At 60.1% G+C, this 24793-nt stretch overlaps 1 protein-coding gene across 20 annotated transcripts; it reads right to left on the bottom strand.

Moving 5' to 3' along the window:
- Positions 1–1434: 1434 nt before the first annotated feature.
- Positions 1435–22683, bottom strand: TPM3 (tropomyosin 3). Of its 20 annotated transcripts, XM_055696726.1 has the most exons (12): positions 22509–22659; positions 21485–21610; positions 14290–14423; positions 13354–13471; positions 13037–13107; positions 11623–11698; positions 11080–11142; positions 10845–10914; positions 8943–9021; positions 6959–7022; positions 3263–3382; positions 1435–2656 (listed from the first exon to the last, which is right to left on the bottom strand). In XM_055696726.1, exons 1-11 carry the CDS (start codon positions 22620–22622, stop codon positions 3305–3307), a joined length of 993 nt encoding a protein of 330 aa, XP_055552701.1. In that variant the 5' UTR covers positions 22623–22659; the 3' UTR covers positions 1435–2656; positions 3263–3304. The 20 variants fall into 20 exon arrangements, 16 of the variants coding, with proteins under 16 accessions (XP_055552701.1, XP_027654670.1, XP_005434675.1 ...); XR_008729894.1 differs by lacking the exons at positions 6959–7022; positions 11623–11698 and adding an exon at positions 12197–12272 and having other exon boundaries at positions 22509–22680; XR_003558150.2 differs by lacking the exon at positions 6959–7022.
- Between the last annotated feature and the right edge of the window lie 2110 nt (positions 22684–24793).

Genomic DNA, 24793 nt, shown 5'->3' on the forward strand with positions numbered 1-24793 from the left:
TTTGGTATTTAGTCCTGTAATAACCCACTTCAATGCATTTTCAGTGCTGGGTGGAGCTCGCTCACCACAGGTCACCTATTGAGTCCCAAAGGTGCACAGGCTGATGGCCCCTTGGGGAACAAGTTTTGATGTTGACACCGGCCAACAATTAGAGCCCAAAAAAACTAACAACCCAGGCTGGGCCCGCACCAGCTGGCAGCCACAGCCAGGCACAGCTGGGGTGACATGGCCTCCGTCCCCCGCTCCCTGTCAGATCGCACAGGCCCCGCACGCCACAGGGCCGCTAAACGAGGTGGGCACCTTCCCGTCCCGCCAGCACACAGCACGGCCATGCCCACCACCCCACAGCAGATCCTGAGCTCAGGGTTTTGCTTCTTTTTTCAGGACAGACCCTAGTGCTCTCCAAACCTTTCCCTAGCCCAGGAAAAGAAGCCACTGACCCCTCCTCCATACACCCTCCCTTAGTCCCTTTTTTCTCTAGCCTTCTTCCCAGAGGGTTCCCACCTCCACCACTCCCCACAGCCTTTTTTTCCTCCCCTCAACACCCCCCGTTTCCCCGAGAAGCAACAGCTTCCCCACCACTGCCCGCTCACCAGGGCTAACAGCCCTGCCAGCCGCCGGCTCTAAGGGAACCCGCGCCTCCCAAACACAGGGCAGCAGCGCTCGGGGCACATCTAACGTAAAGGCGAGGAGGGGCACCACCAAGAGCAGGAGGAGAATAAGAAGGAGGAGGAGGAGGCAGACGAGGAGGAGGGCGGCAGCCGCCCGAGCCCCCCTCAGCCCCTCACACCACAACCACGACGGCGCCAAGCTCCGGCGCGCGCGTTTCCCGCCTCCCGCGTGCTTCCCGCCTCCCGCGCATGCGCCGCCTGCCGCTCCCCCGAGGGGCTGAGGGGAAGGGCAGGGTGGCAGGGGGGGAAGCTGAGCCACCCTGACCCGCTTTCGTGCCCTCATCCTGGGTAGAAGCTGACCGGCCTGCCCTTATCATCCTCCGATCCCCCCTCTGAGGGACAGGCACAGGCCTAGGAAGAAGCAAGACAGCCTGGCCTTACCGTCCCCATCTCCCCTCTGAGGGGCAAGGACAGGCCTGGGAAGAAGCAGGCCAGCCCGGACCTACCCCCCTGCCCCCGATCTCCCCCCTGAGGGACAGGCCTGGGAAGAAGCAAGCCAGACTGGATTTATCCCCCTGTCCCCTCCCTGAGGGATGGGCACAGACTGGGAAGAAGCAGGCCAGCCTGGCCTTACCCCCAGGTCCCCTACCTCGAGGGACAGGCCCAGGCCCAGGAAGAGGCAGGCCAGCCTGGCCTTACCCCCAAATCCCCAGTCTCCCCCTGCCCCCGAGGGGACAGCCCCAGGCCCCAGTCTCCAGAGCCACCCTCGTCCCCTGCAGGTCCAGATCGCACACAGTAAAGCTCTGCAGCCAGACAAGCAGCGTGGAGGGATTGGTTTTTATTTCAAAAGACAACAGGACAATTTTTCAATTTAGTATCAAAACACTTGATAGGGTTCTTTTCTCCGGATCGGCCCCTAAAACTGCTACAACCAAGCAGCATGCTCAAACCACAAGCTACACGCCGCGAGCTTGACACATCTCCACACTCAGGCTTCACAACAACTACACATCAGCAATGCACAGCAAGATGGCTTGTACCTTATTTAAGACACTAAGAGCACTCCTGGCCAGGAGGGAAGGCCTCTGTTCCCTCCCTCACTGTAGGCAGAAAAAACTCCAAGAAAAACAAGGCTGTTGTACTTAAGCTGTTAAGTGTAACCCAACGATGAGCAATAAAGCTTGGTGCCTCAGCACTTCGAAGGCAAATTCAGCCCCTGGGTAGCAATGGGTTAGAGGGGCTGCGGCTTCTCTAAGCCCATTAAGGAAATGAAGTGGCCAACAGTGCGGGGGGGAAGGGAAACAAGCCCTGTGAAGGTCTAATTGTTCAGATGACAGGCTTGGCTTTTAAAAAAAAAGAAAACAATAAAAAAACCCCACGAACGAAAACAGTCACCTTTCACCCAAGTGGCTTCTCCACAACACAGAGTTACCTTAAAGCTGAGAAACTGAACTGCTCTTTTGGCAAACGGCTCCTGGAAGGGAAGTTTTCCCAATGGGCTTCCGTCCCTAGCCTGGCTACTCTGATTCAGTGGCCCACAGCCAGAACCATCACACCCTCTTTTCCTCTCCTGCCAAAGCAGGGTGGCCCAGAGCTGATTAACAGAAGGTTAATACCGAATTTTAAAGCCAAGAGCTTTGAAGTGTAGCTCACCAGCCTCACGAGTTATTTGGAATGTTTACAATGGTTGCTACAAAAAAAAAAAAAAATAAAAAAAAAAGGTAGTTACAAAATGTATACATCTCAAACATGCTCCCCAAACATTATTGCATTGTTTGCTTCCCTTAATAATGCTGTTTGAAGCTCTGCCCAACCTGATGGCCTTTAACCCTGAGGCAAAGGAGATTTGTGTTTGGTCAAGTTGGCAACAGAAAGTAAACTCTGGTCCCCAAGGGTTAGAGGTCAGCAGCGGCTGGGCCGCCCCCCCGGGCATCGTGTGGCAGAGGCAGTGGCAGGGATCCATTACATCTCGTTCAGGTCTAGCAGGGTCTGGTCCAGCATTCTTTGCGTGCAGAGATGCTCCTCTTTGGTGGATTTCAGTTTATCTGGCAGGAAGCAAGAGGCAAGAGTTACAAGGCAGCTTCGAGACAACCGAGAAACCTTGGCCAAAGAAAGCTCGCGCTAGCCCCCCTTTCCCAGCACGCTGCCGCAGCGAGTCCTCAGACCGGGGGTACCTGGCTGGGTGCAGCTAGAAGCTCTGAAGTTACCTGGCTCGTTTGTAGCCCTCTCGCATTGCCAGTGCTCCCCGGCGGCACCGTCACGATGTACTTTTAGCCAGTGCTCTAGGCAGTGTTGTGCATGCAGGCACCTCCGACTGCAGCTAGCTTTCCTCAGGGCTTCAACACTTCTAGACAGCAGACCCCCGTGGCCCAGCAAGGCACCCAAGAGCAACGCGGAGGGGAAACACGCTGAGAAATCACCCCCTGCGATTACAGCTGGTTGTGCCCCCCACCCCCACCCCCCTTCCCCCCAGCACAGGACAGAGACGCCAAGCCGGTCACCAACTACCTAGCAGCAGGGAGCAGACAACCATGCCTCAAGGACAGCAGGGAAAAGGCTGTTTTCAAGTGAGGGGCAGACAAGGAGCGAGTAGGAGCGAGGGTGCTGCAATTCTGCCCAAGACTACAGGCAGCTGCACAGTTGATTCTCACATGTTCCTTAAGGCAGGAGAGCTCAGATCAGCAACTAGCGCTCTAGGTAGGCTTCACTCCAAAGGTGAGCCCACCCTTATCACTGAAGAGATCCACACGCTGGGACACCGGCCAGACAGGCTGTAGAAAGATGTCCTTTAGGTACAGGTAGTTTCTCAAAGCCGCTCCCCAACCTCCCCAGCGTCAGAAACTGCCCACAGAGAGAGAAGCAGCCTTCCTAGAGCACTAGCAACAGCAGTGTTCGAAAGATTCCCTGCAGGCACTCAAGACACAGCTTCATGCTGTGGATTTCGGGACTTGCTTTCCAGATGTCCGTGTGCTTTCCCAACCTGTTCTGGGGCTCTGCAGCTGCACTGGAGTCAGATCCCAGGAACAAGCGCTTTCCCGAAACCTTCTAGAGGTTAGGACTCAACTACATAGGAAAGTACTACAGGTGTGCAGTGTCTTAGAGACCACGAGGTCAGTCATTTATTGTTAGAAGCCATCATTCCATGCAGCAGGAAATCCTACAGTCATTCAGCTAACAGTAAATTAAGTCATAGCACTTGACAGGCATCTTTTAGCAGACACAAGCCTAATTTCAGCCCGCCCCTCTCTCGGTGGGTGCAGCCATTCTGGTCCCATGGAGGAGCCAGGTGGGACCCCCTGGATAAGTGAACAAGACTGCTCAAAAAACAGCCAAGTCTGAGGGTTACTTCACCAAGAATAGAGGTTACCTTTATAAAAAAAAAAATAACCCAACAAAAAACTCTTAAATAAATTAGAGGATAAATTCAAATGCCCCATTAAATAGCAGCAATTGCATAAAATTTGCAAGTCTGCCAGTCTTAAGAATGATCAGATTTCACTGTGGTCCACAGCACTGGTGGTCGCAATAAGCTCGTTTAATTAGTGGGCCCCCTTCTCAGTCACACAGATCATGCAGCGTTAACTTCAGCTCGTTAGAGAGCAGGCGGTTTTTCTCAAGCTGGCTGTACAGGCGCTCTGCAGCAGCAACAGGATTAGGGGAAACGAGAGGAAGAGAGAAAAAGAGAGAAAGGGAAGGTTAGTAGAGTACCCAGACGAGCACATCAAATAAGCTGTCTCCGTAATGCGTGCCTCTGAGGATCGAGTCTAGGCTATTACACGGATGAAGGTGAGGAGAACAAAAGTTTGTCTTACAACTTGCATTTCAGCTCAGGAAGATGACAGAGGAAACCAAGTATGGGCAGAAATGGAAGCACTGCCAAGGACTTGCAAAGGCAAAGAAAGGAAGAGAACACCAGAAGAGGAGCCTGGAGGCTGGGCTGTCCCCAGGCAAGGAGAGAGACACGGGATGTGCTTTAAGCCTGTGGAGCACTTTGTAGAAAGAAGTGGTCCTAGCACAGCTGAACCAGAAGCGCCTTCCAGCACGAGCCACACCACGCAGCGGTGCGATTGATGGGATTTTTAACAGTAGGCCATGGTTACCAGAACTGGGAATGACAGCACCTCATACCTGACCCAGAGGACACTCCTGCAAGGACATGCCTTTGTGCCACACTAACAACCCACCACATCTAGACCAGAACTGAAGGCAGGATCTGCTTCAGGTTCAGGACAGAAGTTCTGAAGCACAGCTGCTCTTTTACATCTGCCCCACAGCAACTACCCGCATCCGCCAGCCTCCGCCTCCCATCTGGTCCCTGTCCTTACAGCCTCACAGGGCTCTAGTGACCACGCTTGTCCCCAGGGATGGTACCAACCACGTGCTCCTCAGCACCTCCAGTGAAAGGGAGAACCAGTCTGATCTTCTCCCAGGACGGGTCACCTCTCAGGGCTGTAGGGCCACCTGTCAGCCACAACCAGCCACCTCAGAGAGCCAGTTCATCATCTATCTCTGCCCATCTACACGGGCAGGGTCCTTCTGGTCTGACAACTCCAATTCCTGCATTTTGGGGGAATTCCAGGCAGCAAAAAATGCTTATATGACAGCTCCCAGCCTGGCAGAACTAATCACAAACTGTAGCAATATGCACAGTGTGCTGCCTCTGCCTGAAGAGCAAGCACAAAGCTCAGCAATTCTTGCTGGCCTTGGGCTTCTTCTCAAATCCTTCTACTACAAGGTCCCTAGGAATCTCACCCTCTGAAGGGTCTCTACACCATCCTCATTGCTTTTAACATCGGAATATTCTGCCTTTCAACAGGACCTGGCCAGGTAAAGATTCAGGACACCAGGTCAAGCTGTTCACATGGAGCAGCCAAAGCACGTCGCCCTCTCCAGAGCTTCAGCCCGGTCCCACCAGCGTGATGGCCGCACAAGGAGGGGAGCTCACCTTTACCAGCCATCCTCAGCTCCTCTCAGCCCTCGACACCTGCTCAAGCTGCACCTCACACTGCAGGACAAAGGGTAGTAACACTGCTTCATTGTCCCTTCTTCAATGTCACCAAGGGACCAAGCAACAGCCAACAATTTCTGACCCACTGCAATCTAACCAAAGGCTGAGGGAGGCTGTGGGACAGGGGACAGGTACGCCCCATCCTGACCTACACCAGAGCCGACCTTGCACATCAGCTACTGCTGCTGCTGCTCTGGCCTCCGTGCTGGCTCTGAGCAGGTGGGCTAGGCACCTCGATGCCAGTCTCCAGCCCCAACCAGGTGATCAGGGCTGGTCCTGGGTCTCCAGAGCAGCACAGGATGGGAGTGAACTGCAGTCAGAAGTACCAGTGACTGTAGGCTGGTGCAGCGGCTCACAGCCTTCAAGCAAGCGTTTTACTGCTTGTGGACAGGGATCTGATGGACCCAGCCACGTGAGGGAGCAGACTGACGGTAATAATTAGCGTGACCCTTCACAGACCTCAGGAACAGCTCCTCAACATGGAATGCTTGCCCGGGTATGCTAGGGCTAGCTCCAGTGTTTGGCCTGCTCACTTCTCCACCCAGCCCACAGGGCAGCCTTACCAGCTGTCCTCGCAACCCGGGGAGCTCCAGGACCCATGCCTCCTGGTCAACTCATCAGCACTTGCAGTGCTCCTGAGCCAACAGCCCGGCTCACGGTAACCAGCCTGCACAAGCCTAGCAATCCAGTCAGACCAGAAACCTCTCCAAACCTCCCAGGGCAGAAGTTGCATCACCCACCCACCCTTCCATCTACCACCCAGCACGGAGTTCCATCAGGATAAGCGGGGAAAGGGCCTGCCACAGCCCAGCCATCGATAACATCACTTGCAACATCACTGTGCAACAGCAGAGCCACCAGCTCCTGGAGGTCAGTAATAAACCCACAGCTGACAGGACCTCCCCAGGAGGAGAGAAGCCATTTCACAAGGGGAAGGTGCCACCTCCCACCCGGTTAGAGCTGACAACTCAATGCTGGGCTGGCAGCATCCACAGACCTGGATGCTTGTGCCAGAAGCCCTGCCCACTCGTGCAAGATCCACCCCCCCTGCTCCAGCTGCAGGTTTGGTTACTGAGGAGTTACGGGTTCTCGCTTTGTGCTTACAGGGCACAGTCATTGCCCCATACCCCAGGAGAGTCAGACCACCATCTGCCAGAGCTTTCCAAGCTATTACCCTTTGAAATTCCTTTCGGGAATGCTCCTTCCTTCCCCGCCCAGAGCCAGCAGAAAGCTGACAGCCCTGACACAGAAGACAGCGAGAACAGGCTGGGGCAGTTCAGCGTGTCTGGACTATCCTTGCTGCTAGTGCCATTTGTGGGGAGAATGGAGTGACACAAACCTGAGGAAACCACGGGAGGTGTCCCATTTCATCAAAATTCTGTTCGTGAAGGGCTCTTCGGGCACTGTGGCAGATGAACCAACCCAGAAAGGAAAAAGTATTTGACAAGCCACCGCACAAGGCAGCACACAGTTACAAAAGGCTGATCAGTGTTTATGATACCAGAGCAACCAGGACCAAACCCTGACCAGTGGGGAGACACACGGAGTGCTCACAGCCCGCAGCAGTGCTCGGTGTAACGCTCCATGCCGCACTCCCAGGAGGATCCCGTCACCCTCAGCCCCCGCACAGGGAGGGAAGCTCTGCACAACACGGATTCCCTGGCTCAGACGCCCACAGCCATGCTTCATTCCCAAAACAAGGGGCCACACATCCCCCCTCGCCCCCCACTTCCCACCCCAGGCACAGGCAGCACCTCACACCCAACCAGTCCCGTCCAACTGGAAACCAGCCAGAGCTCGCTTGATATTTATTAGCTTTCACACCCTGCTGGTGACCTAGTGACTATCAGGCGTGGCGACTTCCCACTGCAAACCAGCGTTTGGAAAGCCACCCCAGTGAACACCACAGAGCAGGCAGGTGTGAGGAGTGACTTCAGCCAGGCTGCAGCAGGCACAGCTCGAGGGTTTCCTGCTACAACCGCCTCCCCCCCGCCCCCAGCTCCCGTTTAACCCTACGGAGCACGCTGCATGCCGAGGCACCACTCGCAGAGCTGCAATTCACATCCAGCAGCCGGTAAGGCACCCAAAGAGAAAAATCCGGCACATTAATGAAGTCTGTGTATTCCACCAAGGAGGATGAGGGTTACACTGGTTTGAAGGCAACATTGAAACAGTTACTCTAAAGCAGCCAGTGGTCACTAGAAACCCATTTCTCAAAAGCACCAGCCGTTCCATTCAATTGATACGAGAATTGTTTTCCTTAAAAAAGGTGACATCATGCTCAAGCAAGAGAAATACAAAAGGAGCTTTATGGCTCTACGCAAGATATGCAGATAAGAACAACATACTCCCAGCTACACCCAGACATTGAAAGGGCAGCCCCTCAGAGCACAGCAGTGTCTGGCACATCGGGTCAAACAGAGGGAGCTTTGTTTAGGAGCAAGTGCAGCATAACTGGGGGGCTGCTGCTGCTGTCAAGCTTCAGTGTCTTTACAGCACTCGTTCCCAGGGATGCCCTGTGCACAGTAACTGGAAAAAGGTACTGGAATTCAGAGCGAGATGACGAGAGCGTGAATGCAGGGTGCAGATGCAGAACAAGCCACCAAGCAGAAAGGCAAATCCAAAGTGGAGTTTGGAATCGCAAGGCTTATCTGTGTGAGACAGAAGGAGACACTGATTTTTAGAGAAGCTTAGTGCTTGTGCACAGCAAACTTGGCTTAGGGAGCTTTTGGACACGAGCGTTAAGGCTCTTCCTCTACGGTGCAAGTACTGGCCTCTCCTTGGTTAGTGCTAAGGACTGTGCAGAGCAGCTGTTAGCCGGACCCACTGCAAACCTGAACAGAAAGCCGAGGAGCAAAGTTGCAGAAACATACGAGTTCAGCTACTTCCACAGATCTGTGGTTCATGATCCAGCCCATCTCAAGCCTGTTATGGCAATTCCTAAGGCACCCACTCGAGCGCTCTCCACAGCCTCTTCCAGGAGGAATCACAAGACCATGGCTCAGTGGCTCCAGCAGGCAACTAAGCCACATTACCTTAGGAAGCCTTTCCCAGTGGGACTGGGAATTGCACTCAAGAGTTCAAGTCGGAACCCTTTCAGGCCAGCACAGCGCTTGGTGTTACACATGCGGATCACAAGGACCTAGAGTTAGAGTACAGCATGCTGCAGGGAAGCCTCTGCAATCCTCGAGGCAGAGATCTGTAGAAGTAACCTAGACACAGCGCCATCGATTCTCCAACTATGAAAATCACAGCAAACCAAGCAAGCTCTGGCGGTCTAGCCTGCTGAAGCGAGAGGCGAACACCAGCCAGCTCATATTTACATGGAAGTCATGTCATTCAGGGCGTGGTCCAGTTCCTCACTAATTGCTTTGTACTTCAGTTTCTGGGCATAGAGCTCATCTAGAAGAGGTTTAGGAGGAGAACAAAAGGGAAACAATGAGGGAAGGCAGAGGAGTTCTTCCAGCACCCTGGGGCAGGAAAAGCAGTATGGGCTTCACCAACAGAAGAAAATGAAGTTAGATGTGGAGCCATCACGACTCCGTATTAGCTCCCAACAACGAACGGGAGGGTTCAAACAGCCCGAGGACAGTCTGACCAGCAAGTGCCTTCCAGGATTACAAGGCAGCTCTACGGGGAGAAGAGCCAAGAACCACATCAGCTTGTGAAAACAGGCTGCCCAGCTAGGTCAGCAAGAACCACTGACAGGAGGAGCAGCAGGGAAGGGCAACTCCATCCACCTAGTGAGAAGCTTAATACGCCCAAGGCGGGCGCAGATCAATTGAGGTGCTTTGTTCTCACCTTCAGTCTCAATACAAAAACCGGCTTGGGAGAAGTCAGCCCCGTAATAGTCCTGGGCATCAGAGGGAATTCCCGTTCCGTAGCACACAGCTAGGCAGGGTGAGCCGAACAGACGAGGCACACCCCTGTTCTCCATCAGATAATGGAGCAGACAGCCAGATCACCCACCTTCAGGGGAGGAGGCCGTCCTGACACTCATCCTGACGTCCTGACACTCATCCTGACGCACTCCTTCAGCACTGCACAGGGCTGGCACAAACTCCCCCCAGCTCTGGCTGCCTAGGCTACAGTACAGCTGGTTATGCTGTTAACAGCTTCAGAGAGCCCAGAGAACTTTGTCAGTTGTCATAAACTAGGTCACTTCAGCAGCAAGGCTGGAGACCAGAGCCAACTCTCAATCAACATGTTTCAAGGGGAGCATGCAGGGATTTGGAGAAGGTTTTGCAGTTCCAAACAAAAAAAAAAGCTTGCCCTGGATCATGAGATGGCTCAGATTGCTTCTTGGCTGCGGTTCTGGAACAGCTCAGCTGACACCATTGCTATTTCTAGATAAAAAAACCTCCTGAGTGACTCCAGACAGAAGGATGTGGCTTTGAATCTCCAAGACCTGGCACTAAGAAACCACAAAGGCACATGCTGTGGTCAAGGCAGGAGGCCTGTAAGAGTTCTGGTGTACCAGCACCACCACTCCTGCCACAGCCCCAGATTTAAGGGAGGCAACTGGAACTTTCTCCTTCTGTGGCTTGGGGAAAGGTAGGATTCTGCAATGGCTGGCCTCAGGAGTGCTCCTGAAGGACTGTGAAACCAGGAACTGGAAGAAGAAAGGAACCCATCCTTGGCACAGGCTGACCACCGCACTGCACGGATGGGGTTTCTAGTGATTTAATCTTGAACCAGGACTGATACTGGGGAGCCTGAGTCTTCATGGGGGCTGTTTCAAGACTCACTGACTACTGTGGCTGACTTGCAGCAAGGCTGTCTGCAGCAACCAGCCACACACGTGACATTCTGCATGGAAATACGTTGTTGTAACCAATTCCTGTGTTGGATTCAGCTGCTTCCCTCCTATGCCGCTCCTTAAATTGGGTTAAGCTGGAGCGTAGGAAGCCAGTTACATTCCTGAGGACATCACGACCAAGATACACCAGCCGCACTATCTGGCACTACCAGCCAGATACGGCAAGGTGTTTGGATCGAGAGCTTGAGACCTGCCACAGCGCAGCCAGGGAACCGTTTTCAAAGGAGATACACGGGGCACAACTCTTGAGCCGGGAGGCAGCCTCACCTTGGAGGCTGAATTAGGTCATGCTCCAAGTACTGAGGAGCAGAGCGGTGCCTCCACTCCTCAGCTATCTGGGAGACAATCTTCCTCAGCTCCCCACTCCTCACCACATATTCTTTGGCTTCCCAGCCCCAGCATGTACCTTCCAAATCATCAATAGTCTTCTCCAGCTTGGCTACAGACCGTTCAGCGAATTCAGCACGGGTCTCCGCCTGCCAGACAGAAGCAAGCCAGTTAGTACAGCAGCTCTGGGACACAGCGAAGGACTACAGAGGCATCATCAGCCCGAAGGCACGAAGCCTCCCACCCTCCGGGTCTCTCCCCAGTCAAGCTGAGGCCAGCTCACCCAGCTGGGCTATCCCAGCATAGTCGCTCACCTCTTTGAGTTTATCAGTCAGGATCTTGATCTCTTCCTCATATTTATCCTCTTTTTGAGAGTACTGTGGAAAATGAGAGGAGTCAGCAACCAGCAGCCCTAAGTACCTCCCACTCCAGAGAGCCCACAGCTACAGAGGGAGACAAACTCCTCACTGCAGCGCACATGCCCACAGAAACTTCCAGCTGGGAGTCGCTCACGTCCGTAACCCTAGTCCAACAGAACTGGGTCAGGCAGCAAATCCCACATCACGCACGGAACACAGACTTGGGCGCAGAAAAATTCTCACCCCAGCAGCATAAACATCTTGGGTGACTGAGCCTGCCCCAAGGCAGGGAAGGGCAGCCAGGCTTCCCGCACTCCCAGCTCCTACAGCCAACATCAGCCCTGCACTGAAATCCGTTAGCTCTCCCGGGAGAGCAAACGCAGCTCTCCTCGCTCGCTTAAGGCTGTGGTTGCATCATTTCCATCCCAGTGGGTGCTCTGCTGTCACACACCCTCCTCATAAAACAAATGTTTCTGGCCCTTGGACAAGCAGCCCTACCTTCTCAGCCTGAGCCTCAAGAGACTTGAGATTGTTGGTGACATTCTTCAGCTCTTCCTCCAGCTCGGAACACTTACTGTGGGGTTTCGTAAAGAAAGGGGGGGAGAAAAAGGAAAAGAAGAAGCGGGAGGGAAAGACAGGAGAGACAAGAAGTGAATTCACGTGCAGGGAAGCCCCAGAAGTTCTTTAGGAGTCAGTCTGCGATCAGACTGGATGGGACCCTGCTTTGAGGCACTTGTGCAGAAAGCAAGTTCCCTTCCTGCCTCCAAGTTCATATATTTGAAGCGTTCTGCCAGCACATGCGCAGGGCACTGAGCTGAGCAGCTGAGATGTGGACACAGATTTCTGCTGGACCTGGAGTCTTCAAGTAGAAAATGCATGTTTAGATTGCTGTAAGGAGGGAAGCTGTTCTGACGGACAGATGGACAGCCACCACCACTCAGACCAGAATATTGACGGGCAGAGGACAGAACATTCCAGGAGAGAGAAAGACGCAGTTAAGCTGAGGGAAGAAGCGTAGCAAGACCACCACAAGAGTTCTGGTTTAATGGTTTGAGAAGGGAAAGGTTAGTACCTTTTCTTCGGCAACAGACAGACACTTCAAGTTCTGGTCCATCACTCTGATCTGCTCCTGCAGGTCCCGGCAACGACTGTTAGTGACGGTCACACGATGGCACAAGCCAGGTGGGGGCAAGGGTCAAAAGGAGCACCAATAACACAACACCGCAGAGCAAAAAAAGGGAGTAGGGGGAAAAACACAAAAAAGTCATGGTCATGACATGCATGTCCAGGCAGGAAGCACAGTGCTACTGCTGCATACACGCTAACTTTGTTAGACAAGGCCCTGAGCAGCTCCTCAAAGATCAGCTAAAGCATCCGGACACGTGGAAGGAGCCCAAATGCCACAATTTGTGCCTGCTCAGAGCAGATGAAGTCCAGCTTGTGACTCAGCAGTGCAGAAGTCTGTAGCGGTTGCTGTGAATATTTTAAGAGGCACAGTTCTGCCCTCGGACCTCCCGCATGCCACTCAGCTCCCAGCCCAGGAGGCCTCCGCCACTTCAGCACAAGCGTTGTGCACTCACGTGCCCCGTAGCAACGTGTAAGGACCTTGTGACCGTACGTACAAAAGCAGTGCTGGTGAATACCGAGTGGAAAAGGATTATCCGGCCTCGCTAACCGGGGAGTCCCTCCGTGCAAAGGGGCAGAACATCTCCACTCCAAGGCAAATCACCTCGTTGCAAACTCCACATCCTCGACGGACCCAATCCCATGCCAAGCAAGAGAGTGGTTCCAACTCTTCCATCTGAGAATCTAAACCTACCCTGTGCTCCAGGCCTTGTGTAACAAGGTTAGAAATGCTGTGTTAGTTCCCATGCAAAGGTAGATGCCAGTTACGTGCAAGCAGATTACTCACGACTCTGCAAGCTCAGCTCTCTCTTCAGTACGCTCCAGATCTCCCTCTATGATCACCAGTTTCCGAGCAACCTGGAAAGGAGAATCTGAGTTAAGAGGACGAAAGATGATTTTGTACTTGCAGGCCGTGCAAGGCAGGAAAGGCAATGCCTGCAGGAGTCACCGGAGCTGCCAGAACCTTTTGGCTAAGGGGAGCACTGATGTAGCCCCACTGAGAGCCAGGCTCTCCCCCCAGCTTTGCCCAGGAAAGCCCTGTCAGCAGGAAGAGGAGCCGCCTCTCCTGGCCCGGATCAGCTGTAGAGCATCCAAGGGTCTCACCTCCTCATACTTCCTATCCGCCTCCTCTGCAATGTGTTTGGCTTCCTTGAGCTGGATCTCCTGCAGCTCCATCTTCTCCTCATCTTTCAGAGCTCTGTTTTCAATGACTTTCATGCCTCTGCCCAAAAGAAAGCACAGGGAGGGGAGATGTATAAAACAATCCCGTACAAACCGGTGGTGTAATGGGTTTCAGAGCATTACCAGTGCTCCCCCAGGACCACGCTGCTTCCTTATGAGCCACAACACCTCCAAGTGCAGAGGGTAGCACAGGAAGGCAGACACCGCTGGGCTGATGCAAACACAGCGACCTCGATTGCTCAGAATTAACTGTTCCTTGGAGCGTTACTCCAGCAGCTCATTGCGCTCCTGGACCAAGGGAAACGCGCTGCTGCTGAGAAGAACAAGCCAGGCTGTCTTTCCAAGCATTTTCCAGGCTGGACCGCAGGAAGAGCCAAGTCCATCTTTATGGCAGGACATCAGCTGGGTCAGGCTGCTCACTACGGCGTGTGCACCAGTGAAGCACACCAGCCAGCTGGAAGTGGACTGCGCCCCAATGAATCACACCGCCGGGTCAGGGGACAGCTGCCAGAAGGAAGGATGCTGGCAGAGGCAGCGGGAAGAGAGGCTTCCCCACCAGCAGCCACCTTCATGAGTCAAGGGTGTTCCAGAACCCACTTACTTCTCCTCCCTTGAAGGCGGGGAGGCACAGCAGCGCACAGCGCCTACGTGCTCCTTAGCCTCAGGTTCCAAGATACTCACTTAAGGCCAACAGCATTGTTTGAGTTGCTCCGCAACTGGTACCGACTCCCACATCCAGCCTTGATGTGGTATCTACTTCCCACCCTCCAGGAAGCCCAAGAGGTTGACGGCACCAAGCCCTCGGTGAGGAACATGTCCGAGATGTTTGACGGAGTGAGAGCAGCAGCCCTTGCTCACCTTTCGCTTTCATCTGCGGCCTTCTCTGCCTCCTCCAGCTTCTGCAGAGCTGTGGCAAGGCGCTCCTGGGCTCGGTCTAACTCCTCCTCTACCAGCTGGATACGGCGATTCAAAGACGCCACTTCTGCCTCAGCCTAGAGGGAGCAGATGAGGGCAACTCAGTCTGCGGCAGGTTTAGCAGTTAGCACAGGGCAGCTGAGGTCTGCCTTCAGGTCACCAGCAGCACATGGGAAGCCAAAACAAAGCCCCGGTGCTTTATCCACTTTCTTACAGAGGCTGCACTCCCATATGCTTGCTCGCATGCACGTTACGCCTCGCAACATTTCACACAAGCTTTGTCCGTGCAGCAGTCATCCTGCAGGTTTCTCGCCCGTCAGCTTGAGCTGACGTGACAGTTTAAGCCATAAACATTAAGTAGATGACTTACGCTGCTAATGGGTCTTCTCTGCAGCTGCTGTAACCCTGCCAGGCCATCAATCACAGTCCTGTTTACCCACCACACCAGAGCTCTGGGACAGCTACCGTTTAGCACAAAGTCACTTTACTCCTGTGATCTGGACACGGGCATTGCTTGAAACCAGCCCTCTCATCAGCAACGTGAGGAAGATGAACAGCTCGAGAGGTTTGCCAGACTGTGTCAGGGCACTGGCAGGCCAGGCTTTCGACGGCGCCAGCCCCAGCCGATGGCTGTAGTGGCCGCAAGCCCAGCGGCTCGAGCCCCGGAGAGCTTCCTTCCTCCCTGCGATTCACTAATAACCCAGAGAAAGAGCAAAAGCCTCAGCACCCAGTCCTGAGAGAGTTGAGGAGGCTGTTCCCAAGCCGCAGCCACACGCCACCAGCCACCTCAGCTCAGTCGTCCGTGCCAGGAGCCGGCCGAATCGCCGAAAGCCCGCAGGCACCGTGCATTCGCCAGAAGCGCGACCACAAAAGTGACCGAGGCTTTACCGAAGCAGCAGAGATCAGAAGCCATCGTACACCCCCACAGCCCGGCCTGTTAGAGCAGCACTGCTATCGACCACCAGGCATCTGCTCCCAGCCCAGTCCGCATCAACCCCGGCCCAGGGGAAGCCCAGGCGGTTTGGGTGCACCAACCCCCAACGCCAGCCACCCAAGGGGAACCCAGAATCCTCATCTCCAACGGGATAACCGCACCAGCACAAGGATGGACAGGGCTGCAGCCATTTCAGGGCAGCACTGTCATCTTCTGCAGGGACCCGTGCGCAGGCACATGCCAAGCATATACGAAATACCCCAGCGACTCGTAACAAAGCAGCCTGCAAGGACACGCCGCTTGCAACCATGCCCAAGGAGGGAGGAGCAGGGTGATGAAAGAAGCCAGTGTTAGAGCAGAGCCCAACACAAATCATGTTCAGCTCCCGGGAGGGGCTGTCCAAGTTTTTCCCCCCTCGCAGCATCAAGACTAGGTTGTGAAAACCCAAGTTGAAGAGCAGCTCCCATGCCCGCACGCCCTGCTCTTCCCCGGGGAAAGCCCCCACGCTTCGGTGCTGGAAGGTGGCGGCGCTGCAGCAGGCTGCCCCGGAGCCAGCCCCACCAGCACCTTCCTCCGAGGAGGATGTGGTCTGCTGGAAGAGGAACGAAACCCAGACGATAAGCAGAACTGGGAAAGAGACGGCTCGATAGGCGTCTTTGGCCTGGCAGAGGCAATGAGCTGTCAAGGTGGAGAGCCTCCTCCCACAGGATGGAGGCAGCCTCTGTTTCCTGACCCTCTGAACCGCATCGTTTCGCCCGGACATCCTGCAAGGCAGCGCTTATCCACCCCAAAAAACAACAACCAACCCTTGCTTTTAAGGGACTGCCTGTCCCCCTCTGCGGAAGGGTCCTCACACCTCCCTTTCTGCTCCTCCTCTCTGGCTGCAGCTGAAGCCATCGGGCTTCCCCAGAGCGCTGGGGTGACGCTTCCAGCCAGCGTGTTCCCGTTACTCCATGCATCCTTCGGGAAGGCTGCCCCGAGTCGGGGAGCTACCGAGCTCCCCTCGGCCTCCAGGCTCACCGTGGCTTCCCCAGGTCCCACAGATCCCAAGGGCCAGGCCACAGGGTGAACGCAAGACACCACCACACTGGGAGCACTGGTTACCACACTGGGACCACTGGTTGGCTGGGAGAAACACGCACGTTTCCCATGACAACGCCGCTACTCCATGAGAATTCCTTATGTGGCTGCGAAGAGCCCAGCTGAGGTCTGGGAGTGGCCTCGTCCCACTGCCCGGCAGCTTCTGCCATCAGCCCCCACCGGCAGGACCCCCACGGGCCGGCAGGACCCCCCCCCCATGGGCCGGCAGCCCCAACAGACAGGACCCCCCCCCCCCCCCCCGGGCACCACACCACCCACCCCCCCCCGGGGGGGCAGGACACCCCCACGGGCAGGACCCACCCGAGGGCACCAGCCCGCCCCCCCCCCCACGGGCACCAGCCCCCCACGGGCACCAGCCCCCCCACACGGGCAGGACCCACCCTGGGGCACCAGCCCCCCCCGCCAACATGCAGGACCCACCCGGGGGCACCAGCCCCCCCCCCCCCCCCCCGCCCCGGGGCGACAGGACCCAGGACCCCCCACGGGGCACCAGCTCCCCTCCCTCCGCCACGGCGGGACCCCCCCCCGGGGCACGGCCCCCCCGGGCAGCGGGCTGGAGCAGCCTCAGCGTCCCATTTTAAAGCGAATCAGCAGCAAAGTCACGGCCGAGCCGCCACCCGCGGGGACCTGCCCCGGGGCCGCCCCATCCGGCCCCGCTCGCCGGGTCGGACGCTGCCGCCGTTGCCCCCTTCCCTCGCTCGCAGCCCCCAGCTCGCTCCCGGGGCTGCCGGTACCGGGATGGCCGGGATGCGGGCGGGATGCCGAGCCCGGGGCGGGATGGGCCGTCACTGCCATTTTACCAGCACACGCCGGGGCTACTCGCACCTCGGTGCTCGCAGCGCGGGGCCAGACAAGATGGCCGGGGGCCTCCCCTCCCCCCCCGGCACCCCGGGACCACCCCCCCCGGGCACCGAGCGCCCACCCCCACCAGCCGCCTGCAGCTCCGGGCTGCCTCGGGTAACGATAACACAAGGATCCGCCGGCCCCGCACAGCACCGGGCCAGGCGCCCCGCTTGGGGGCAGGGGGACCCCAGCGACCCCCCCAGGGACACGCGGCGGGGACACCCGGAAGGGAGGGACCGGCCCGGGGCCCAGGCGGCTGCGGGCTGAGGTGGCGCCGGTCCGCGGAGACCGAGCCCGGGTCCCCGCCGATGCCCACGCAGCACCGGGGGGGCGGGCGGACCCGGCGGGGAGCGACCCCCGGGCACCGCCGCACCCGCGGGACCACCCGCCCCGGCTCCAAATTCCCCCCCCGGGGGGCGGCTGCGGGGCATCCCCTCCCTGGGGACCGGCGAGAGGGGCCGCCCCGTACCCCGGCCCGCGGCACCGGCGGTACCTGCTCCCGGTTGCGGCGCTCGGCCTCCACCTCCCGCTGCAGGCGGTCGGCCCGCTCCTCCGCATCGTCCGCCTGCTGCTGCAGCACCTGGATCTTGCGCTTCACCGCCTCGATGGTGGTGGCCCCCGCCATCCTCCCGGCCCGTCCCGTCCCGCCGCTCCGCGCCGCGCCCGCCCCGCCCGAAACACCGGAACCCCGCCGCCCCGGCCCCGCCGCCCGGGAAGTGACGTCACTTCCTCCCCCTCCGCCCGCGTTACCGTGGAGACGGGGAGCAGCCGCCCGGCGGGGTGGCCCGCGTGGGAGTGGGGGCACCGGGGCCTGCCCTGTGCCGGTGGGGGGACACCGGGACCCCACCGCACACGGGGGCTGGGGACACCGGGACCTGCCCCACGGGGGCTGGGGACACCGGGACCCACTGCACAGGGGGGCTGGGGACACCGGGACCCACTGCACAGGGGGGCTGGGGACACCGGGACCTGCCCCACGGGGGCTGGGGACACCGGGACCCACTGCACAGGGGGGCTGGGGACACCGGGACCTGCCCCACGCGGGGCTGGGGACACCGGGACCCACTGCACAGGGGGGCTGGGGACACCGGGACCTGCCCCACGGGGGCTGGGGACACCGGGACCCACTGCACAGGGGGGCTGGGGACACCGGGACCTGCCCCACGGGGGCTGGGGACACCGGGACCCACTGCACAGGGGGGCTGGGGACACTGAGATCTGCCCCACACAGGTGGGGGGACATGGAGATCTGCCCCACAGGGGCCTGGGGACACCAGGACCCACCCCAAGGAGGAGCTGGGGACACCGAGATCTGCCCCACGTGGGTGTGGGGACACCAGGGCCAGCCCCGTGGGGACCTGGGGACACGGAGATCTGCCCCACGTGGGTGTGGGGACACCAGGGCCAGCCCCGTGGGGACCTGGGGACACGGAGATCTGCCCCACGTGGGTGTGGGGACACCAGGACCTGCCCCCACACGGTACGGGGACAAGGGCCAGCCTGTCCCTGGCCCCACAGGTCCTGGCAGCCTGCCCCACACAGGCTCCCACGTCCCACCCCACACAGTGGCCATGCCCTGCCCCATGTGGACCCCCAGCCCCCCACCCTCGGTGCCCGTGGGACCCCCGGGAGCACCACGGGCTGCGGCTGCTCCAAGGCCACCCTGTCCCTCAGCTCCGCGGGCCTTACACGGGCACAGCCAGCACCGTGCTCCCAGGGGCTGAGCCAATCCCCCCCCCCCCGCCCCGGAGAGCCCCCCAGACCCCCCGGGCACCCTCCTGCCTGGGGACGGGGCTGCCAAAACCCTCCGGGCGACGGCTTTAGCCAGCGCTGAAATTCTTCCGTCTCGGGGCAGAAAACGTTCCTCTGGGACCCCCCCCCCCCCCAGCTCGATGCCATGGCCCCCCTGTGCCCCCCCACCCTGGTGCCATGGCCCCCCTGTGCCCCATCCTACAATGGCCCCCCTGTGCCCCCCCCCCCCTTTGTGCCATGGCCCCCCTGTGCCCCCCCCCCCCCGATGCCATGGTCCCCCTGTGCCCCCCCCACCCTTGTGCCATGGTCCCCCTGTGCCCCCCCCCCCCCCCCGATGCCATGGTCCCCCTGTGCCCCCCACCCCACCCCGATGCCATGGCCCCCTGTGCCCCCCACCCTTGTGCCATGGTCCCCCTGTGCCCCCCACCCCACCCTGATGCCATGGCCCCCCTGTGCCCCCCCCACCCTGATGCCATGGCCCCCCTGTGCCCCCCACCCCACCCCGATGCCATGGCCCCCCCTGTGCCCCCCACCCTGATGCCATGGCCCCCCTGTGCCCCCCACCCCACCCCGATGCCATGGCCCCCCTGTGCCCCCCACCCTTGTGCCATGGTCCCCCTGTGCCCCCCCCCCCGATGCCACTGTCCCCCCTGTGCCCCCCTCCCCACACAGCCTTTCCCAGTCGCATTCCCACACGCCAGAGCGTTCCTCTGCACCAGGGGGGTCACCGAGCACCCCGAGAGCTCAATAAAAACATGACGGCAGCAGAGCTGCCACTGCCCTCGCTCGGAAAGGGAAAAGGGCGCTGGGCTGCCCCCCCACCCTGTGCCCCCCCCCGCTTAAAAATCCTCAGCCACTGGGCAGAGCCGTGCCCCGGCGGTGCGTTTGCCGGGATGCAGAGGGTTGGCACGCTCGGCCAGCCTGGCACGTCCCCAGGGATGAGGGTGACCGACGGGCCTGACCCTGGAAGGAGCCGGGATCTGCATCTGAGGCTCCAGGGTGTAAAATCCCTCCTGCCCCGCTTCCCTGAGCCGGGGTGAAACGGGGGCAGCCCCAAGAGCCACCGTGGGGGGTGAGAGCCAGAAAAAGGGGGCTCTGAGTGCCCGGAAAGGGATGAATGAGTTGTGAGGGGATTGGGAATGTGGTCCACCGCGGGGGGGGACACTGGGACCTGCCCCACGCGGGGCTGGGGACACCAGGACCCACTGCATAGGTGGGGGGCCACTGGGACCTGCCCCACGCGGGGCTGGGGACGCCAGGACACACTGCATAGGTGGGGGGACACTGGGACCTGCCCCACGCGGGGCTGGGGACGCCAGGACACACTGCATAGGTGGGGGGACACTGGGACCTGCCCCACGCGGGGCTGGGGACGCCAGGACACACTGCATAGGTGGGGGGACACTGGGACCTGCCCCACGAGGGGCTGGGGACACCAGGACCCACTGCACAGGGAGGCTGGGGACACCGGGACCTGCCCCACGGGGGTGGGGGGACACCGGGACCCACTGCACAGGGGGGCTGGGGGCACCGGGACCCACTGCAGAGGGCGGGCTGGCAGCAGGGAGCAGAGGGAGAGCAGGAGGGTGCGAGGGAGGGACGGGGCTCGCCCCGATGAAGCCACAAGCCACGCCACAGCGATGCCGAACGGCCCAGGGCTCGGCGAGGGCTTGGTAGCCCCCGTTGGCACCTTGGTCCCCCGGCCAGAGCCGTGCCGTGCTGGGAAGAGCCATGAAGAGCCTTGGTGCCATGCGGGGGCTTGGGGGGCTTCGGCGCGGCGGGAGGGGAAGGCTCCTGCCTCCGGGCTGGATGTCAGAGCTGAGGGAGAGGAGGCTGGAGCCTTTCTCCCGGCTCCCACAGGTGGGAAGGTCAGTGTGGCCCCAACTGCTCGACCCTTGGCCGCCAGGTCCTGGCTGGCCGCCGCACCACGGGACGGCCGGGATCACGGCCGGGCGGCGAAACCCTGCACCGCTCGCGCCATTGTTTTCCTGGAAACGGCCACCAACAATAGCTGGCTGTGCCGTTGTCTCTGCCCACGCGGCCTCCTCCTCCTCCTCCTCCTCCTCCTCTGGAGCTTGGCTCCTCCAGCGCCAACCATGACTCAGAGTTCCCTGGGGACACGCGTGGCCCCCGTGTCCCACACTCAAGGGGCTGCTGGCTGCTGCTCCGCCCTCAGCTGGGGGTCCCCACGCTCCGGTTTGGGGAGCCCATCCTGCTCCATCCCCGCTCCCGGGCTGCCCCGGACATCGCTGCCCAAGAAGAAGCTGGGACCAGTCCCTGCCAGCGTCCCTCTGTCCCCTGCGTGGCCGTGGGTGGCCCCCCCCGGGCTGTGTCATTCCTGGGGGCACTCCCTGCTCCCAGACCCCCCCACAGCTTTGCCAGGAGCCTGCTGAGCCCGGCAGGGACCCTCCTCTGTCCCCAAGGCCACAGGGAAGGGCTGCGGTCCCACCAGGAGGGTGACGAAGGGAGGGCAGCTCCCGCAGCTCCCCCCCTGCCCCCCATACGTACGTCCGCTGCCTTCTTCTCTGCCAGCTCCAGCTTCTCCTGGGCATCTTTCAGGGCCTCAGAGTATTTGTCCAGCTCATCCTCCGTCCCCTTCAGCTTCTTCTGCATGGCAGCGAGCTCATCCTCCAGCTGGAAGGGCAGCAGCAGTCACCGCAGATGGGGACCCCTCTGGACCCCCACATGGCAAGACACCCCTGCCTGCACCATCCCCGGCTCGGCTCTGCCCCACAGCATCTCTACAGTCCAGTCCCGGGGCCAGCTCTGCCCCACAGCATCTCTCCTGCCCCATCCTGGTGCCAGCTCTGCCCCACAGCATCCCTCCTGCCCCATCCTGGTGCCAACTCTGCCCCACAGCATCTCTACAGTCCAGTCCCGGGGCCAGCTCTGCCCCACAGCATCCCTCCTACCCCATCCTGGTGCCAGCTCTGCCCCACAGCATCCCTCCTGCCCCATCCTGGTGCCAACTCTGCCCCACAGCATCCCTCCCACCCCATCCTGGTGCCAGCTCAGCCCCACAGCATCCCTCCTGCCCCATCCTGGTGCCAGCTCTGCCCCACAGCATCCCTCCTGCCCCATCCTGGTGCCAGCTCTGCCCCACAGCATCCCTCCTGCCCCGTCCTGGTGCCAGCTCAGCCCCACAGCATCCCTCCTGCCCCGTCCTGGTGCCAGCTCTGCCCCACAGCATCCCTCCTGCCCTGTCCTGGTGCCAGCTCAGCCCCACAGCATCCCTCCTGCCCCGTCCTGGTGCCAGCTCTGCCCCACAGCATCCCTCCTGCCCTGTCCCAGGCCCCACAGTGTCTGTCCCTGCCCCACAGGCCACCAGCTGGCAGGGGCTGAGCCCTGGGCAGTCCTCAGGATGCCCCGTGGCGTTGCGCCCCAGCCCCGAGCTGTGAGACGGTGGCAGCTCTCGCACCCTTGTACCCCTTGCCAGAGTCTGCTGGGTCTGGGCTCAGCACGGTCCAGCACGGGGGGAAGCCCCCCTGACCCCAAACATCCCCAGGCTGGGGGCTTCTGCTGCCCACCCTACCTGCTTGCTCCGCTCCTCCGCCTGCTTCTGCTCTGCCTCTGCCTGCTCCGCCCGGTCCAGGGCGTTCTCCTTGTCCAGCTTCAGCATCTGCATCTTCTTCTTGATGGCCTCCATCCTGGCTGGGACAGGGGCACCAGCGGTGGGGCGGTGGGCGGCGGGGCGGGCAGGGGAGGCAGGGCAGCAATGATGCCCGCTGCCCCCGCTGCCCAGTTTATCAACCCTGCCCTGCTCGCCGGGGCTTTGCCTTTCTTGGGCCGAGCCGCCTCCCCACCTTCCCAAAAAGTCTGTGCTGGGGACCCATTGTCTGCCCTGGGGGGGCCGGGGGGCCGCAGCCTTATTTGGGCCCCAGAGAACAGCTGGGCTTGTTATAAAAAGGTCTGCGAGCTGGGGGTCCCGCATTGTCCTGGCCCCCCGCCCCCCCATGCAACGGGACACCCTGGCCAGCGTCACGGGGACACCGTGCTCCCACCCGGCGCTCCCTCGGGACACGCTCGGGACATCAATCCGGGTCCATGTGGCACCACAGCAAACCCCAGCAAACCCCCCCCCCCAAGTTTGCACCCACCAGGGGCTCAGCGGGGTTTTGGTGGCCCTGGGCTGACATTTACCCGCAGCTGGGGGCGGCGTGGAAAAGGGCGAGCTCAGCCCAGCGCTATTTTGGGAGTGGGGGCTTAGCAGCAGCCCCCAGCCCAAATTGTTGGGCTCAGCGGGGAGCAGCAGAAGCAGCTGAGCCCCACACCTGGGGATGAGCCCCCCAGCAGCAGGTGAGCCCCCTGCCCGGCTCCGGCTGCGCTGGTGCTTGGCACCAAGGCACAAGATGCTGTTGGCAGCTGGAGGAGCAAATTCCGGAGTCGTGGGGGAGGAATTCTCCGGGATTAGCATCCTCCTTGCGCTGGTCCCCAAGGTCCTGCTGGCCCCAGGAGCCAGGTCAGGGCCACCCACCGCTCCCCGCTCCCATCCCAGGACAGATTTTGGGGGCTGAGGGGGTCAGCACCCAGGGACCCAGGAGAGGGACCCGAAGCCCAGCGGCACCTCCCCACCACCCAGGTTGGGGGCCAGGAGGGATGGTGCCCACGCAGGGCCCCAAATGGTGCTGCCACCCCCGTGCCCTGGGAGCCATAAATAACCCCCCCGCAGCGGGGCGGCGGGGCCGGTGGTGGGCACGAGGCCACGTGCCTTTGTCCTGGGATCATCCCAGGCGTGAGCAGGGGGACAGGTGGTGAGCGCTGACCCTGCCGCCATCCCAAACCTCTGCCGGCCCCCGGGGGTGGCAGCCTCCAGCCCCCTCACCCCAGCCCCACGGAGACGGGCATGCAGTGCAGGGCAGACGGCTTTTATTGCAGCAGCGGGGCAGGGGGGCAGGAGGGGCACAGGACACCCCCTCCACGCTCCCCCCTGCTTGCAGGAGGGCGCAGGCAGCATCTTGCTGGGCATCCCTGGCGCTGTAAGAATATGTTTGATATTTAGTTGGTTTGCTAATAAAACAACCTAATATCAAACATATCAGACAGAGGCAGGGGCAGGCGGAGGCGGCCGGGACCTGGAGCTCAGTTGCTGCAAGAGAAGGAGAGAAGGAGAGGCTGAGAGCTGGGGGGGGGCATTCCTCACCGTCTGCCCGGGCAGGACACCCCAGGCACCGCGCAGGTGGCACTGCGATGACCGGGGTGTCCGGAGCCCACCGGGGCAGCGGCCCCAGCACTGGGATGCTCTGGGGTCCTGTGGCCAAGCCCTGAGGCATCCTGCAGCAGGGACAAAGCCAGAGCAGGGCAGTGCTGGCACAGTCCCCTGGCATGGCACGGCACACCACGGCACACCATGGCACGGCATGGCACGGCACACCATGACACACCATGGTGCAGCATGGCACAGGCTGGCACGGCATGGCATGGCATGCCACAGCACACCATGGCACACCACGCCATGGCACACAATGGCACAGCGTGGCATGGCACAGCACGGCACAGCACGGCACACCATGGCACACCACGCCATGGCACACAGTGGCACAGCATGGCATGGCACAGCACGGCACACCATGGCACACCACGCCATGGCACACAATGGCACAGTGTGGCATGGCACAGCACGGCACAGCACGGCACACCATGGCACACCACGCCATGGCACACTATGGCACAGTGTGGCATGGCACAGCATGGCACGGCACGGCACACCATGGCACACCACGCCATGGCACACAGTGGCACAGCATGGCACGGCACAGCACGGCACACCATGGCACACCACGCCATGGCACACTATGGCACAGCATGGCATGGGTTGGC

This window comes from Falco cherrug, chromosome 19 (genome assembly GCF_023634085.1).
Source record: "Falco cherrug isolate bFalChe1 chromosome 19, bFalChe1.pri, whole genome shotgun sequence".
In the NCBI taxonomy this organism is placed as follows: Eukaryota; Metazoa; Chordata; class Aves; order Falconiformes; family Falconidae; genus Falco; species Falco cherrug.